General features: G+C 39.4%; 1 protein-coding gene across 1 annotated transcript in view; it reads right to left on the bottom strand.

The window, feature by feature from the left end:
- Positions 1–16,774, bottom strand: part of dlgap2a (discs, large (Drosophila) homolog-associated protein 2a) — an 89,060-nt gene that overhangs the window by 58,696 nt on the left and 13,590 nt on the right. The window contains exon 2 of the mRNA XM_053633709.1: positions 8,611–8,816. Coding sequence (XP_053489684.1) covers positions 8,611–8,816 — 206 coding nt within the window. The remainder of the gene's footprint in view (positions 1–8,610; positions 8,817–16,774) is intronic.

Raw genomic sequence — 16,774 nt, 5'->3', positions numbered from 1 at the left:
TAATTCTACTACTACTTCTAATTCTACTACTACTACTACTACTAATAATAATAATACTAATTCTACTACTACTTCTAATTCTACTACTACTACTACTACTACTAATAATAATAATAATTCTACTACTACTTCTAATTCTACTACTACTACTACTACTAATAATAATAATAATAATTCTACTACTACTACTACTAATAATAACAATAATTCTACTACTACTACTACTACTACTAATAATAATGATAATTCTACTACTACTACTACTAATAATAATAATAATAATTCTACTACTACTACTACTACTAATAATAATAATAATAATTCTACTACTACTACTACTAATAATAACAATAATTCTACTACTACTACTACTACTACTAATAATAATGATAATTCTACTACTACTACTACTAATAATAATAATAATAATTCTACTACTACTACTAATAATAATTCTACTACTACTACTACTAATAATAATAATAATACTAATTCTACTACTACTACTACTAATAATAATAATAATAATAATAATAATTCTACTACTACTACTACTACTACTAATAATAATAATAATAATAATTCTACTACTACTACTACTACTAATAATAATAATAATAATTCTACAACTACTACTACTACTACTAATAATAATAATAATAATAATTCTACTACTACTACTACTACTACTACTAATAATAATAATAGTTCTACTACTACTACTACTACTACTACTACTAATAATAATAATAATAATTCTACTACTACTACTACTAATAATAATAATAATACTAATTCTACTACTACTACTACTACTACTAATAATAATAATAATAATTCTACTACTACTACTACTAATAATAATAATAATAATAATTCTACTACTACTACTACTACTAATAATAATAATAATAATAGTTCTACTACTACTACTACTACTACTAATAATAATAATAATAATTCTACTACTACTACTACTAATAATAATAATAATACTAATTCTACTACTACTACTACTAATAATAATAATAATAATAATAATTCTACTACTACTACTACTACTAATAATAATAATAATAATTCTACTACTACTACTACTACTACTACTAATAATAATAATAATTCTACTACTACTACTACTACTACTAATAATAATAATAATAGTTCTACTACTACTACTACTACTACTACTAATAATAATAATAATAATAATTCTACTACTACTACTACTAATAATAATAATAATAATTCTACTACTACTACTACTACTAATAATAATAATAATAATAGTTCTACTACTACTACTACTACTACTACTAATAATAATAATAATAATAATTCTACTACTACTACTAATAATAATAATAATAATAATTCTACTACTACTACTACTACTACTACTACTACTACTAATAATAATAATAATAGTTCTACTACTACTACTACTACTACTAATAATAATAATAATTCTACTACTACTACTACTAATAATAATAATAATAATTCTACTACTACTACTACTACTAATAATAATAATAATAATAGTTCTACTACTACTACTACTACTACTACTACTACTAATAATAATAATAATAATTCTACTACTACTACTACTACTACTAATAATAATAATAATAATAATTCTACTACTACTACTACTACTAATAATAATAATAATAATTCTACTACTACTACTACTACTACTAATAATAATAATAATAATAATTCTACTACTACTACTACTACTACTACTACTAATAATAGTTCTACTACTACTACTACTACTACTACTAATAATAATAATAATAATAATTCTACTACTACTACTACTACTAATAATAATAATAATTCTACTACTACTACTACTACTACTACTAATAATAATAATAGTTCTACTACTACTACTACTAATAATAATAATAATAATAATAATAATAATTCTACTACTACTACTACTACTAATAATAATAATACTAATTCTACTACTACTACTACTACTACTACTAATAATAATAATAATTCTACTACTACTACTACTACTAATAATAATAATAATAATTCTACTACTACTACTACTACTACTACTAATAATAATAATAATTCTACTACTACTACTACTACTACTAATAATAATAATAATAGTTCTACTACTACTACTACTACTACTAATAATAATAATAATAATAATAATAATTCTACTACTACTACTACTAATAATAATAATAATAATTCTACTACTACTACTACTACTAATAATAATAATAATAATAGTTACTACTACTACTACTACTACTACTACTACTACTACTACTAATAATAATTCTACTACTACTACTACTAATAATAATAATAATAGTTCTACTACTACTACTACTACTACTACTACTACTAATAATAATAATAATAATTCTACTACTACTACTACTAATAATAATAATAATAATTCTACTACTACTACTACTAATAATAATAATAATAATAATAGTTCTACTACTACTACTACTACTACTACTACTAATAATAATAATAATAATTCTACTACTACTACTACTAATAATAATAATAATAATTCTACTACTACTACTACTACTACTAATAATAATAATAATAGTTCTACTACTACTACTACTACTACTAATAATAATAATAATAATAATAATTCTACTACTACTACTACTACTAATAATAATAATAATTCTACTACTACTACTACTACTACTACTAATAATAATAATAATAACGCCTCTATTTCCTATTATAGACAAAAATCTGAATCCTGTATATTTTTAGTATAGTTGTGGAGAGGATTGCTGATTTTGACCCGAGAGCTACAAGCAAGCGACGTTCTGAAACAAAAATGGCGATTTCGTACTTCCTCCGTCTCTACACTGCTCCGGTGCTAACCACTGAGTTGCTCTGCGTATTTAAAATCACATTTTTCCCACTGTATTTTTGTAAAATCTAAACAGATGACCTGGCTTAATGACACCGAGCGCTGCTCAGAGCAGCAGGGTGAAAATAAGCCCACATTTATCTGGAGAAAACCGAGAAAGCAGCTTCAGGAAACCCGGAGGCGAATATCGACTGTTCACCGCTTTCACATCCTGTGGAGATGCCACGTGGCACAATCGATCCTGCTAAAGCTCTTTTCCAAAAGTGTCTGGCTGTATATGTGTGTGTGTGTGTGTGTGTGTGTGTGTGGGTGCGCTAACCTTTTCCAACAATCCCTCACACTAAACATCTGGATATGTTTATCTAACATTTATGCTATGGAAGGAGTCTCCAGTGTCAGTATCAGATGTAAAGCTGTAACTGTAAGTTTTCCGAAATCTTCAGGACAGAGGAGCTGCTGTGACGTTCCATGGATTCTCCGCAACACTGATTGGAACTCTAAACGGATAAAAATTGCGACGCCTTGTTTTTTAACGAAGAAACAGTCGCAATCGTCGGCAGGTTGCTGCGCCGCAGGAGGAATAAAACACTCCGATTCGTGCTGTTATTAGAAGATAATCAACTTCGCGGCGATAACGATCTCTCTGCTTTATCGCACCACCACACTGTCGTTGATTATTTTCCTCTCGCAGCACGACACAGTTTGCTTTGTTCGTTAAATATGTAACAACACAAAGTCAGAATCTGCTCCCTGAAGCTTCACTCAGAGAACCTTAAGTTAAAAGGTTCCACATAAAACCTCCAAGGGTTCCCCAGAAAGACAAATCCAAGAACCCTTTAGGCCGGAATTACGTAGCTACGCAAGTCACGTCGTTCAGGTGTTCACATGCGCAACTGAGTACGATCAAACGCTCTGTCCACTAGGGGGCGGGCCAGAGCTGAGAAAGACCTCACCTTCTTATCTTCTTTGAGTATCTTCTTTGACCAACTTCTCTAACTTTCCATAAGAATGTAAAGATGACGGGAGTTGAGAAGGATAAGGTCTTAAGAAAATGGCGGAAACGGCAGGAGTGATGCTAACGTAGCTGTATACGTGGACGTGGTTATCTGTAAATACAACCCTGGCGTTAGAGCTATTTATTTATTTATTTATCAATTTTTTCATTCACATTTTCTCACAAAGTACTCATGGCCATTTCCCACTCGCTGGCTAGCTCCTTTCCTCAAAGATCCGCCCCCCCCCCCCCCAAGAATATAGCATCAGCTTGCTATTAAATTAGCACGCTAGCCTTGAAATGGAAAGAAAGCTTTTCGTCAGAGTATTTAAGCTACACATATACATATAGCCTGCTAACAACAACAACAACAACAACAACAACAATAACAAAATATTATCACTATGTAATCTAGCTACCTGATATATCCCTGAGGTATTTCAGTTTGAGTAGGTAAACATACATATCTAACATAGCTAGCTAGGCTCGCTATCACTTAAACGAAGTATTTAAATGGGGTTTCATTGTAGTATGTTAGCTAAACATAAATAGCTAGCTGTAATAAATAAAATCAGCTGGGTTGTGTTACACCAAGAGTCGCTGTTGTAGCTAGTCATTAATAAATACAGTAGCTAGCCATAATAATCAGCTATCACTAGAATGAAGTATTAAATAAAGCTAGCTGGTGTTTAACTGTAGAAGCTAAATATTAGCTAGAGAACCTAAAACTAGGAGTCACGTGGTCTCTTGATTTACAAATTAGACCGTGAGGGAAACTTTTGCCTCCTATTCATTCATTTAAAAGTGAATAAAATATATGTTATGGATATCGCTCTAACCGAAAAGCCGGATTTGAAATACCCCCTGGGAAAAAAGAAAAAACCCCAATACAAACCATTACAGAACCTTGAACGGTTTTAATGATTATAATGGGAATTGTATTGGTTTTAATGGAAACTATAATGGTCCTTGTGGGCCTCTACTGGTAATGTATTGGGTTCTATCGGTGGCATGTTTACGTCTAGTGGAAACCAATACAAAGCATTAAATTCTAATAGAATATGCCCCAAAACACACTAGATTTGCTAATGGTTTTAATGGTATTCATAGTGGAAACCATTAGAATTTCTGTAATGGTTTTTTATTGTTTTGTTTTTTCACATTTAAATGAAGAGCGCGCATGGTATTTTAGTCTTTTTCGCTATCCTGACACGTAGGAGTGTAGGAGCGTAGGAGTTCAGCGATAAATAAATAAAAAAATGGACAAACATCCATTACCTCTGCTAGTGACTCAGTGGAACAGCAGAAATCAAGAAATATCCTGAAACATTGACTGATTTGAATAGGAAAGTCTTAAAGGATAAATCTAGACTAAAGAAATGGACAGTGGTCAAAGCTTGGGGTCAAAGGTTAAAGCTTGGAATCAAAGATTAAAGCCTCCTGAGCTTTCTTGACCCACCTTGTGTAAGGATGACTTCCAGGGCCCTCCGACGCTCACTACACCAGCCATGTAGGATTTCACCGAGAATAAATCAGTCTCAGAATGTGTGTGTGTGTTGTTTACGATCGGAATAACAGCGAACTCGCACCCAGACACATCAGTAATCACTGCGCTTCCTAAATCTCTTAACGCGCTTCGCTCGCACACGCCCACGCACATCTCTTCCATTTATTCACTTCCCGTCTCCTGCTCGCGCCTTTCAGGAAGCTCCGAGCGCACAACAGCCGTAAAATCGCCCGCTGCAACCCATCTGTTGCCCCGTACGACGTACAAACTCGAACGTACAGCATAAGCGTCGCTACGGCGACGGTTTCTGTGAGGAGGTGTTCAGTTAACGTCTACGGAAGGAGTCTCCGGTGTCAGCGCTTTGTAACCAGTCAGAGGTAGCGCGAGTTTGCGACGTCTCTGTAACTTTAAATAAAAGACTTTAAATGGAAAAAAAAAAAAAAGACAGGCTGGTGAGGGTTAGGAATGTTTATAACGCAAGCGTAACTAGGTAACTAGAAATGGTCAAAAAGTATGACGTGGTACTCGCTAATGGATCAAACAGGAATGACCGGCTAGTCTTCAGAACTAGTCTTACACAAAAAGTAACTATAAATGGATAAAAAAAAGGGTTTTTTTAGCAAATAAAAAAATTGTAATCGTTGACAAAAAACAAAACAACACCCCCCCCCCCCCCCCACCACCACCACCAACCCCCCTCCCCCCCCCCCCCCACCAAACCCCCCCCCCCCAACTTTGGGACGAAAATAATAAAGTTCATGTTGGCAACAATAACTCTCCTTCATCACACCTCTTCATCGTTGATTATTTTCCCAGAGCAGCACGACACAGAGTGTTTCATTCCTTACGTAAGCGCCAGGATAAGATGAACACCCACGCGCTAAACACACGGAACGACCTTTTGGCATTAACGGGATATTCCGCTCGCCGCCGATCGTCTTCCTCTTTCATAGCCGATTTGCATAAAAGGTCAAACGTTCACATGTCACCGTTTTTTTTGCTTTTTTTCTTTTCTTTTTTTTTTCTTCTCGTTTCCTTTTCGGCGCTTGTTCTACAGTTAGCGTTATCGCCTGCACTCTGACTCGGGGTATAAATTATGAGTGTGGTGTGAAAATTTCACAAAAAAAAAGGCCTCGGCCGAGCACCGCGCGGGCAGCGACGCGCAACAGAGATCCGTTTTTAATCATTATTGATTAGTCGAGCAAACACCAGAGCTGATCTCTGACTTCGATTCATCTTTAATTTAACGCGAGTCATAATAATAATAATAATAATAATAATAATCATGTCTGAAGGAGAAGTGTGTCTCTCCCGTTGTGATCCTGCCTTTCTTTTGTTCTCTCTTCATTTATGTTTATGTAAAAATCAGGAAGATTATTACGTCTAAGCGAGCCAACCGGCTGGAACGTGGCACGGATCTTCCTCTGGCATCGGAACAGGCCGTGCTATATTCGGAAAGCTTTTTTTTTACTATGAATTAATTCTGTCGAATGCACGGTGCAGCGTGCTGACTCGGCAAAAACAGGCCTGCAGTGGAATATATATATATATGGATACGTGGAATTCCTCCTGGATATACAGACAGTACGTCAGCTCATACTGCAGAACCAAAGCCTCTTCACTTTCTGAAACCGACTGTAATTAAACACGGAATGCTTTCCACGAAACATCCTCCGAGACGAGTTATAACCGCTAGAACTGAACGTCTTTCGTTCCTCGTATACGGTACGGCTGCGGTTTGCCGACGATTACAGCGACTTGCTTATTAAATAGCTCGTTCGAACATGTTGCGATTTCCTTAGGGACACAGGGACAGCACGCGCTCCGCATGAACGGATGAAATAAAGCGTAGTTGTTGATACGTTGCTGAGACATTTACGTCACGTTTATGAAAGGAGTCTGCCGGGTCAGAGGTAAAGCTGCGACTTTACGTTCTCAGACGTGTTCACGCGTTTTTCACGCGTTCCCGGCAACACGACGAGCTGTGTTCTGTTTGTGTTTTTGTCTTTTTGACTGAGAGAGAGAGAGAGAGAGAGAGAGAGAGAGACGAGACTCTGGTGAGGGAACTACTGTTTACGGCTGCTATAACGTCAGAGAAAACAGGAACTAACTTGTTTTGAGGATGCTCCACAGCATTATAACTATAAATGGATAAAAAGTATGGCAGGTTGTTCTTCAGTAAGTGAAAGATTGTTCTTTTTTTTTTTTTTTTTTAAATGTTCAATACTATTTCGAATTGTCGATTAGTCACCTAAGATAAGTGTGCTGAAACACACGCTTGTGTCGCTTGACGCAGGGAAATCCTGTAGGTCTGGTAATTTATTTATTTATTTATTTTTGCTAAATTGACAGAAAATGACAGGCGTAATCATAAAACTTCTTAAATATTTTACATTTCAATATATTATTTTACCTTATTTTATTGTTGTTATTATTTTTGTTTGTATGTTGCAAATTCTTCATGTAGCAGTTCCTGCCACCTAAAATAAATATAAACTGACTAACTAAACAAACAAACAAACAAACAAGCAAACAAACTCATTCATTATTTAAAGGTGCGTTATATAAGATTATTATTATTATTATTTTTTTTTTTAAGAGTTAGGTGGATTCAAAATTCGAATGATTTCCGCCCATGTTCACGAAGCTCCGCCCCCATGATCTATGGTGGCCAATAGAGTATAGTCTAAAATGATTGACAGGAGGCACATCCAAACTTAAACAAGCATTCTGGACCGGAAGTCAGTTTTCCAAACGGGTTTCCTCAGAGCCTTAATACGCTTTTGCGCTTTAGCTATGGCTTAATGCATTGGGTTTTTAATTAATTAATTTATTTATTTTTAATCATGTTCTATATATATTTTTCCTATATATTATTTGTACAAGTCTGGAATAAAAAAATCAACTGTTGCATGCACCTTTAAGTTTATTTATCAAACCATTATGGTGGGCAACGAATTAAAAACAAACGTGAAATCTTTAAGTGTACGATAAAGTGATGATGCGTAAGAAGGAAAATAAGATTTGGTAGCAGACTCACACTGTTGGACCCGTCTCTACGACGACATCCTGTCGTTCCTCATTCCGTCGTATCAACCTTGCATGATTACGAGTCAGACTATCTTTTAAAACGCCTGAATCACTATGGTGCAGGCTGTGATGTGTGTGCAGACCTCCAGGGGGCGCTGTAGTGAGTGATCCGTGTTTAGAGCTCACCTCTGGTCTGATAGCTGCCTCTGCAGCACGCTCTTGATGAAGCCGCCGGGCCGAGCGCTCTTCTGCGGCGAGTTCTTGGGGCTGCCGTCCGAGTCGCCGCTCTCTTCGTCTCCCATCGCCTTCACGTAGCTGCTGCTCCTCATCCGCCGGCACGGGATCTCATCATCCTTCACCCCGGGGTATCCGCCCCACTCATCCTGAGGAACCTACACACACACACACACACACACACACGCACACACACACGCACACACACATGATGCTTTATTATAATTGTTGTTGGAAATGCTTTGTGCACATCCATCCATTTTCTATATTGCTTATCCTACTGGGTCACGGGGAACCTGGAGCCTGGAGCTGCTCATGCTGCATCACAGGGCGGCGTAACACACTCGGAGGAAAGCGCTATCCGCCTTCTTCCGCACACATGAGCTCAGAGATACCCATGATTTTCTCGTGTCTCTGAGGAGAGACCGTATGCCCCTCCCACTTAGAAAGCACAGTCATCGTCGGGATTCAAACTCGCGATCTCTGGACGATCGTGTTCGTTTTGTCGTGCTGGTCGCGTCATGAAAGTGCGATTCGATAAACGGACAGCGACGAGCCGCTCAGTAAAGTCGCCCAGCGCTTCAGATTCGCATGACATTCAGGAACGAGGGCTCTGGTTAATGAATATAACACGAAATGCACACATTATCCATCGAAAACACAGATATATAATATAACCGAATAACTTTACACATCTTCTAATGTGTAGAGGGGCCGTGTGTGTGTGGAGGCCGCATGTTCTCCCCGCGCTTCCGGGGTTTCCTGCGGGTACTCCGGTTTCCTCCACCAGTCCAAAGACATGCGTGTGTGAGTGTGTGATTTTGCCCTGTGATTGGTTGTCCAGGGTGTCCCCCACCTTGTGCCCCGAGTCCCCTGGGATAGACTCCTGGCTCCCTGTGTAGGATAAGCGGTACGGAAAATGGATGGATGGATGGATGGATGGATGTATACACAAATGTTTTTTTTTGTTTTGTTCTGATTCGCTTGATTATTAAGGCAAGTCTGCATGTAAAAAATAGCCGGTTTGTCACCTGATCAGGATACGTGTCAAGTTCAACACCCCGGTCTCCAAATATTTCTTATTTTATCCTTTGTTTTAGAAAGACAGACACGGGCGCAGTTATATTTGCAGAACCGTGAGCTCGTACGCAAGGTCGTACGCAGCACCCGAACCGTCAACATGTCACAGCGTGGAGAGAAACGCCACGCCGGCCGAGCTCCTCACACATCCCCGAATCAAAAGAAGACGCATACAACTCTCCGACTGTTTCAGACTGAAGGGGAAAAAAAATCCTTTCATTCAGTATGGAGACGATGGAACGGCCTGCTCTCTCTTTTTTTTTTCTCTCTCTCTTTCATGATCCAGCAGAGAAGCTCCCTGTCTGCCTGTCTGCCTCCGGTCACATCGACTGATTAAATCACACAGGATGTCTCTGTTCTCGTCATCGCTTTATCAACAGAACCGCAAAATATACCTAAAATACAAAATATCTTCTTCTCAGCTCAGCTTATTAACAGTATAAACAATATTGAGGGAAACGGAGCGTGAAAACCCTCCGCACGTTTGGGGATCATACAGATGATGTTTATTTAAGATTTATGGAAGGAGTCTCCAGCGGTAACGCTTTGTAACGATCAAATGTGAAACTGTAACTTGAAGGAGAGAGGAGTTTACTCTTGGCGGTTTCTCTGTAACGTAACGATCTGCGGTTGGTGGTTTTTTTTTTTTTGGTCTTGTTAAGTTCAGGAGAGAGAAAAAAAAGAGAGCGCTGGTGAGGGAACGACTGTTTATAGCTGCTAAAGCGTACGCGAGAACAGGAAGTGTGGTGAAAGGCAGGAAATGAGTGTGATGTGTATTTCGGGAAAATAAACAAATCAAAGGCAGACAGCATCAAAAATGGCAAATCCGTAATCATCAATTACAGAAACAGGAAGATAGGACGAGACACCCCCCCCCAGAAACAAACAAACAAACAAACAAACAAATAGGAAGTCTAAGTAAAAACACAGGAAACATAACTAGGAAATAACAGAGAACACAGGAAGAAGGGAATACTGGAGAACACAGGAAGTAGGGAACACTGGAGAACACAGGAAGTAGGGAATATTGGAGAACACAGGAAGTAGGGAATACTGAAGAACACAGGAAGTAGAGAACACTGGAGAACACAGGAAGTAGAGAATAACAGAGAACACAGGAAGTAGGAAACACTGGAGAACACAGGAAGTAGGGAATATTGGAGAACACAGGAAGTAGGGAACAATGGAGAACACAGGAAGTAGAGAATAACAGTGTACAGAGGAAGTAGGGAACACTGGAGAACACAGGAAGTAGGGAATACTGGAGAACACAGGAAGTAGAGATTAACAGAGTACACAGGAAGTAGGGAACACCGGAGAACACAGGAAGTAGGGAATAACAGAGAACACAGGAAGTAGGGAATACTGGAGAACACAGGAAGTAGGGAATAACAGAGAACACAGGAAGTAGGGAACACTGGAGAACACAGGAAGTAGGAAATAACAGAGAACACAGGAAGTAGGGAATACCAGAGAACACAGGATGTAGGGAATACTGGAGAACACAGGAAGTAGGGAATAACAGAGAACACAGGAAGTAGGGAACACTGGAGAACACAGGAAGTAGAGAATAACAGAGAACACAGGAAGTAGGGAAGACTGGAGAACACAGGAAGTAGAGAATAACAGAGAACACAGGAAGTAGGGAACACTGGAGAACATAGGAAGTAGGGAATAACAGAGAACACAGGAAGTAGGGAACACTGGAGAACACAGGAAGTAGGGAATAACAGAGAACACAGGAAGTAGGGAACACTGGAGAACACAGGAAGTAGGGAATAACAGAGAACACAGGAAGTAGGGAATAACAGAGAACACAGGAAGTAGGGAACACTGGAGAACACAGGAACTCAGGAACACAAGGACTTAACAGACTAAATGTATTAAATGGAGGGTATAAAAACACATCAAAAACTCATCAAAGGTGAACTGAAACCAGGTGAGAACAGTCAGGATCTAAACCAATTACAGGACAGGGGCGGAGACAAGACTCAATCACATGATGTAACTAAACCTCATGTCTATATAAACCAAACAAAACACACACAAGCAGCACCGAGAGGTTGAATCTGTGACACTAACGTGTCTCACGGCTGTTCCACAACATGAAATGTAACTAAAAACTCATGAAAACTATGATGTGTCCATCCTTAATAAATACAATATTGTAATCTTTGAAAACCTTCTATGATATAAGAGGAATAAAACACTTCCGAACGTGCCGTTTTAGGAAAATAATCAACTCTGAGGTGCTAAAACTCCTTACTCTGGGTCGATATAAACCTGTTCATCAGCTCTGTAATAGAAATGTGAGAGTTTAAAATTAGCTTTCGCATTCATTAGAGAAACTAAATCAATGCAAATGAAATATAATGCTGAGGAAAAGGATTTTTAGGATTTTTGGGTCATTTTGACCCAGACAGAACATTATAGTTCAAATATTCGGATGACAAGGGCTCTTTTTAGACTCTGATAAGCTAGAACTGGAACATATGGAACTGGAGAGCTTTCAGGATTCATTAGGGTTCGAGATAAAGACTATTTTACAGCGTAAATAACATAGAGCAGATTGTACAGCACAATCCATCGATACTAAACCCTGCTCACTGCACACTACACTCCAATCCTTCACCAGAATCAAATCAATTCTGAATCCAGCATACCACAAAAAATAATAGTAAACACTCCCGAAGCTGATGTGTACCTGACACAGTCTGATCCACTAGCAGCTGATGAAGCTGCTGACTTACTATTAATATCATGTGCTGTTATACATGTTACGTTTTCGGGTTTTGTCCACGCGTCTATCTGGGATTCTCCTTAGCGAGACGTCTCAAGATTGGGCGTCTGAATGTTTGCAGGATTTGAACCGATTCGATTTTGGAATTGCCCCAAACAGGGACAAGGTCACGGCAAGGTCAACTGTCTGGTATGTTCGAAGGATATTTTAAGAACACTTCAGGCGTACAATTTAGTAACAAGTATTATGAGGCGGCGTTTGGCGGCGGAGGAGTCCCCGTTCACACCGATGACATTGAGCGCTTTAGTGAGAAGGACCTAACTGTCTCGTGTCTCAGTTTTTGAATGGATTGATCAGTGGTCCGCTGATGAATAACGGATGGAACGATGTTTCATGATTAATGGCGGCAATGAAAGCAAAGCAGACTGTAATCTGTGCTGTAGGAGGAACTAGAGCATCTTCCTACAGTACAAGCAACCTGATAAAACCTCTTTATGGTGTTTAAACAGGGTGTAACCCTTTCATGCACAGTGTCCACACTTTAAGGCTGGATTTAGGAAAATATCATGTGAATGTAAATAATCGGTTTTATTAACATAAACCATTATCATGATTTATACCCCTCTATTTCCTGGTTCCTGTGTTGGCACCTTTTCTCTTTGTTTCTCTGTTGATTCAGGTGTGGATGGATGAAGCCCCTCACCACTTGCGCATTCATTTGTCTCTCCGAATACCATTTGTGCGCATTTACATACCTTCCTGTCGTGTGCAAATATGCCCTTCCATCAATAGTTAACCCATTGTCTCTGTTGTGGCCCAAGCCTGATATATACTCTGCCTTTCTTTGAATAAATCAGAGATCTTGCCATTTGAACTTTGTGTGTCTGTGTGTGGCGGAGCGAGGGTGCCGTCTTTCTTGTGTATGTGTCTTTCTCTTTTCCTAACATCGCCGTTTTAGAGAAAATAGAAGTCTTGTAGTTTTTTTGTATGAATATGTTAGCCTTTAAGGTTGTCTATAAACTAGTGTGCTCTAAAACGATGACAAAATGTGCATTTAGAAGATATGTGTACGCATTCAAAATGTACAGTCTTTCTCTACCACCAACAATTCGGATGACATCATACTGACTTCAACTTCTCCCTTTCAAAGGGAGCTTAACGTTGCGTGAGCTTCACGCTGTGGGAACAAGTATACCCACTTCGTCGTACTGAGGGTATGGCCTGTCACAGAGGCTCCACCAATAGGGGCGTGGTTGGCCGAAATGGTGGCCACGTAGACCGTAACTGTAGAAGGAGCCGACCGTGCTGAGAAACGTTCCTGTAAGAACTTCGGGACAGGAATCTCCCAGGGGATGCCGTCCGGCAGAGAAATTATCTCAGAGAACCATATATGAGCTGGCCCATAAGGCCAAACGGCAATACTGAATGAACGTGTGTGGCGTAGACCACCTCTCCGCAACACACACATCCCTTTCGCCACTGCCTGGAGCGATGCATGTAAGTACAAAGAGCCCTCACTAGACACGGTAGGTGCAATCTTCTCCGTTCTGATGAAAGGAACGGAGGAGGGGAGTAAGCCTGAAACACTACCAGCTGGGTAGCAGATGTAGGCTAATAGGGAGACCTTGGCTAAAAGCCAAGGCAGGAAGGGGCAACAGAGAAGTCAGGGCCCGCAAAAAGAGCTACATTTAGAATCAAAAGCTTCTCCAAAGGTGACTCTAAGGGCTCAAATGGGCCGACCGATTGGCAGACCTTCCCGGACCACAAAAGGTCACAGGAAGGTATGCGTGGTCTGCAGATGGGCCTCAGCCACCTGACACTCATACACCTCGAAGATAGAGGATGTTGCCCCATAGAGGCTCCACCAATAGGGGCATGGCTGGCCAAAATGGTGGCTACGTAGACCCTAATTGTAGAAGGAGCCGACCCCGCTGAGAAATGTTCCTGTAAGAACTCCAGGACTGTAGCTATTGTGCAGTTACTGGGTCTCACTTGTCACAATAAAAAAGTTGCTATTTTCTCATGGATGGTGCTCTAGTGTTTAACATGGTCTCTAAAAACCGAGGACACCTCCAAGTTCTCAGAGCACGTAGGCATCGCTGCATGACATTGATTACTCTCAGCCACCACTGAACGGTCTCATGTGCTATGGGCCCAATGGTATGACATTGGCTGCTGCTGCCATAAGCCCCATCAGTCTACATAGAGACTGGAGGGGATGCCCAGACATAACCATATCTTGTTCAATGTTGATAGATTGCCCTATGAATGTTGGGGATAGACACACCCTTATCATATTTAAATCCCATATAGCCCCTAGAAAAAGTCACTATCGACTGGAGAAACAACTTTGCCTGAAGTTCAACCTGAGCCCCAAGCTCCTCACATGGGCGAGAACAACATCTTGCTGTTGAAACGTCAACTTCCTGGACCGTGCTAGAATCATTCAGTGTTCCAGATAACTTAGCACACGGATGCCCTGGAGTCGCAAAGAAGCCAGAGCGGCATCCGTGCCCTTTGTGACGGTGCGAGGGGATAAAGCTAGACTGAAAGGAAGAACCGACATTGATACGTGTTTCCTCCTTCCTCCTCCTCAGGAACTTCCTGTGACTGGGCAATGGAATATGCGTCTTTTTTAAAAATCTATCATCACAAATCAATCCTCAAACTGAGTCTGTGGAACGATAGGTTTGAGCGTCAACATCCTGAACCTGTGTGTCCAAAGAGTACGGTTCAGATGACGCAGATCTAAAATTGGCCGCATACCCCGTCTTTTCTGTGGACGAGGAAATAACGGCTGTAAAACCTCCCTCCCTCAGAGAAGAGGTACATGTTCTATGGCCCCCTTTTCCAAGAGAGATCTACTTCCTCGGCTAACGTTGGGCTCTGCCTTGTGCTGATTACTGTGGTGAGCACGCCTCTGAAGGAGGGGGGAGCTATGAACTGGACCCGGTACCCTTTTCTATGGAGGACAAAACCCATGGAGACACATTTGGCAGTAGTTTTCCACAACTAAAAACTTGCGCCGCTTGGCCGCTTCATTTTGCCTTTTCGACACTGATTATCACATTAAATCGAGCCTACTAGCAGACTGTGACTGTGGCCACCCAGTCAACAAAGGCCGGCCCAGAGTCCAGAGGTTCCGAAACCCATCTCGCTTCGGCTGAGAAGTGAGAGAGCCAGAGCGGAATTGCGCTTCACTCTCATACACTTCACACAGAAAGTGTCCCCGCCCTCTCCTGTAATAATACGAGAGAAAGGAGTAACACTTCCTGAACTCTCTCGGACTCATACTTTTCTTTTTTTTTCCCAAAGGGGTAGAAAAGTAAAGAGATATGTATATATCTTTTAAAATAGAGAGGAAATGAAGAGTTCTTAGGAGCGTTCACGCAAACAGTCCGACATGCGGTCTTTCGCTGACGTGGTTTACAGGTGCCGTTTTATAGTCACACGACACGCGAACTCCCACGTCACCTGACCACGGCGGGATTATAAATAGGCCCGATTTCACACAGACTTCAGACACCGGTCACGTGTGAGGCGCTTCCCACAGCGTGAAGCTCACGCAATGTTGAGTTCCCTTCGAAAAGAATCCCCAGATCATGAGAAAATCAAGTCGAGATCACGAGAAAACAAGAAAGAAAGGCAAAAAATAACGAACGGCTTCTTAGGGCTTCCGTAAACGTGCGTGTTTTATTCACTTTTCCAATCGTAAGTTGATTAGAAAAGGAAATGGCTTCAATTCATTCACTTTATTGCTCGGATGTTCTTGGAAATGGAGATGGAAATTACATAAACAAATCGAAGCAGCGACTGGAGTGTGAATGAAACGGTCGCTGCTGAGCGAGCACTTCAGCTCTGCGAGTACTGAGTACTGAGCGCCGAGGCTCCAGATCCTACACTTTGCTTCACACATAAAAAGCACAAGGAGTTCTTGATGATGAGTACTAATGCATATCTATTTCTACTTAAACTTGTGCTATAATCATGCCTACAGTATACACATAATGACATCACAAACGACATGATTTTAGTTATAGTTACTGAAATGTCAGAAGATTTAAAAAAAAAAAAAAAAAAAAAAGTACACTTGTTATTCTTAAACTTACTTAGAACTGTTTATTTCCGCTTTGTTTTTTATTCAACGGTGGCTCGGAGGTTATTTTTCTCAGCTAGCGTTTGGAATATTAATGTCTCTTGAGCAAAATCCGTGACCTTTAACTGTACAGCTTGATTAGATGACATCACAAATATTTGCATAGACTAATAAAAATGAATGGGAAAAAAAAAAAACGT

This window comes from Ictalurus furcatus, chromosome 9 (genome assembly GCF_023375685.1).
Source record: "Ictalurus furcatus strain D&B chromosome 9, Billie_1.0, whole genome shotgun sequence".
NCBI classification, from domain to species: Eukaryota; Metazoa; Chordata; class Actinopteri; order Siluriformes; family Ictaluridae; genus Ictalurus; species Ictalurus furcatus.
The sequence above is the reverse complement of the archived record's forward strand: the minus strand, read 5'-3'. Positions and strand labels throughout refer to the sequence as shown.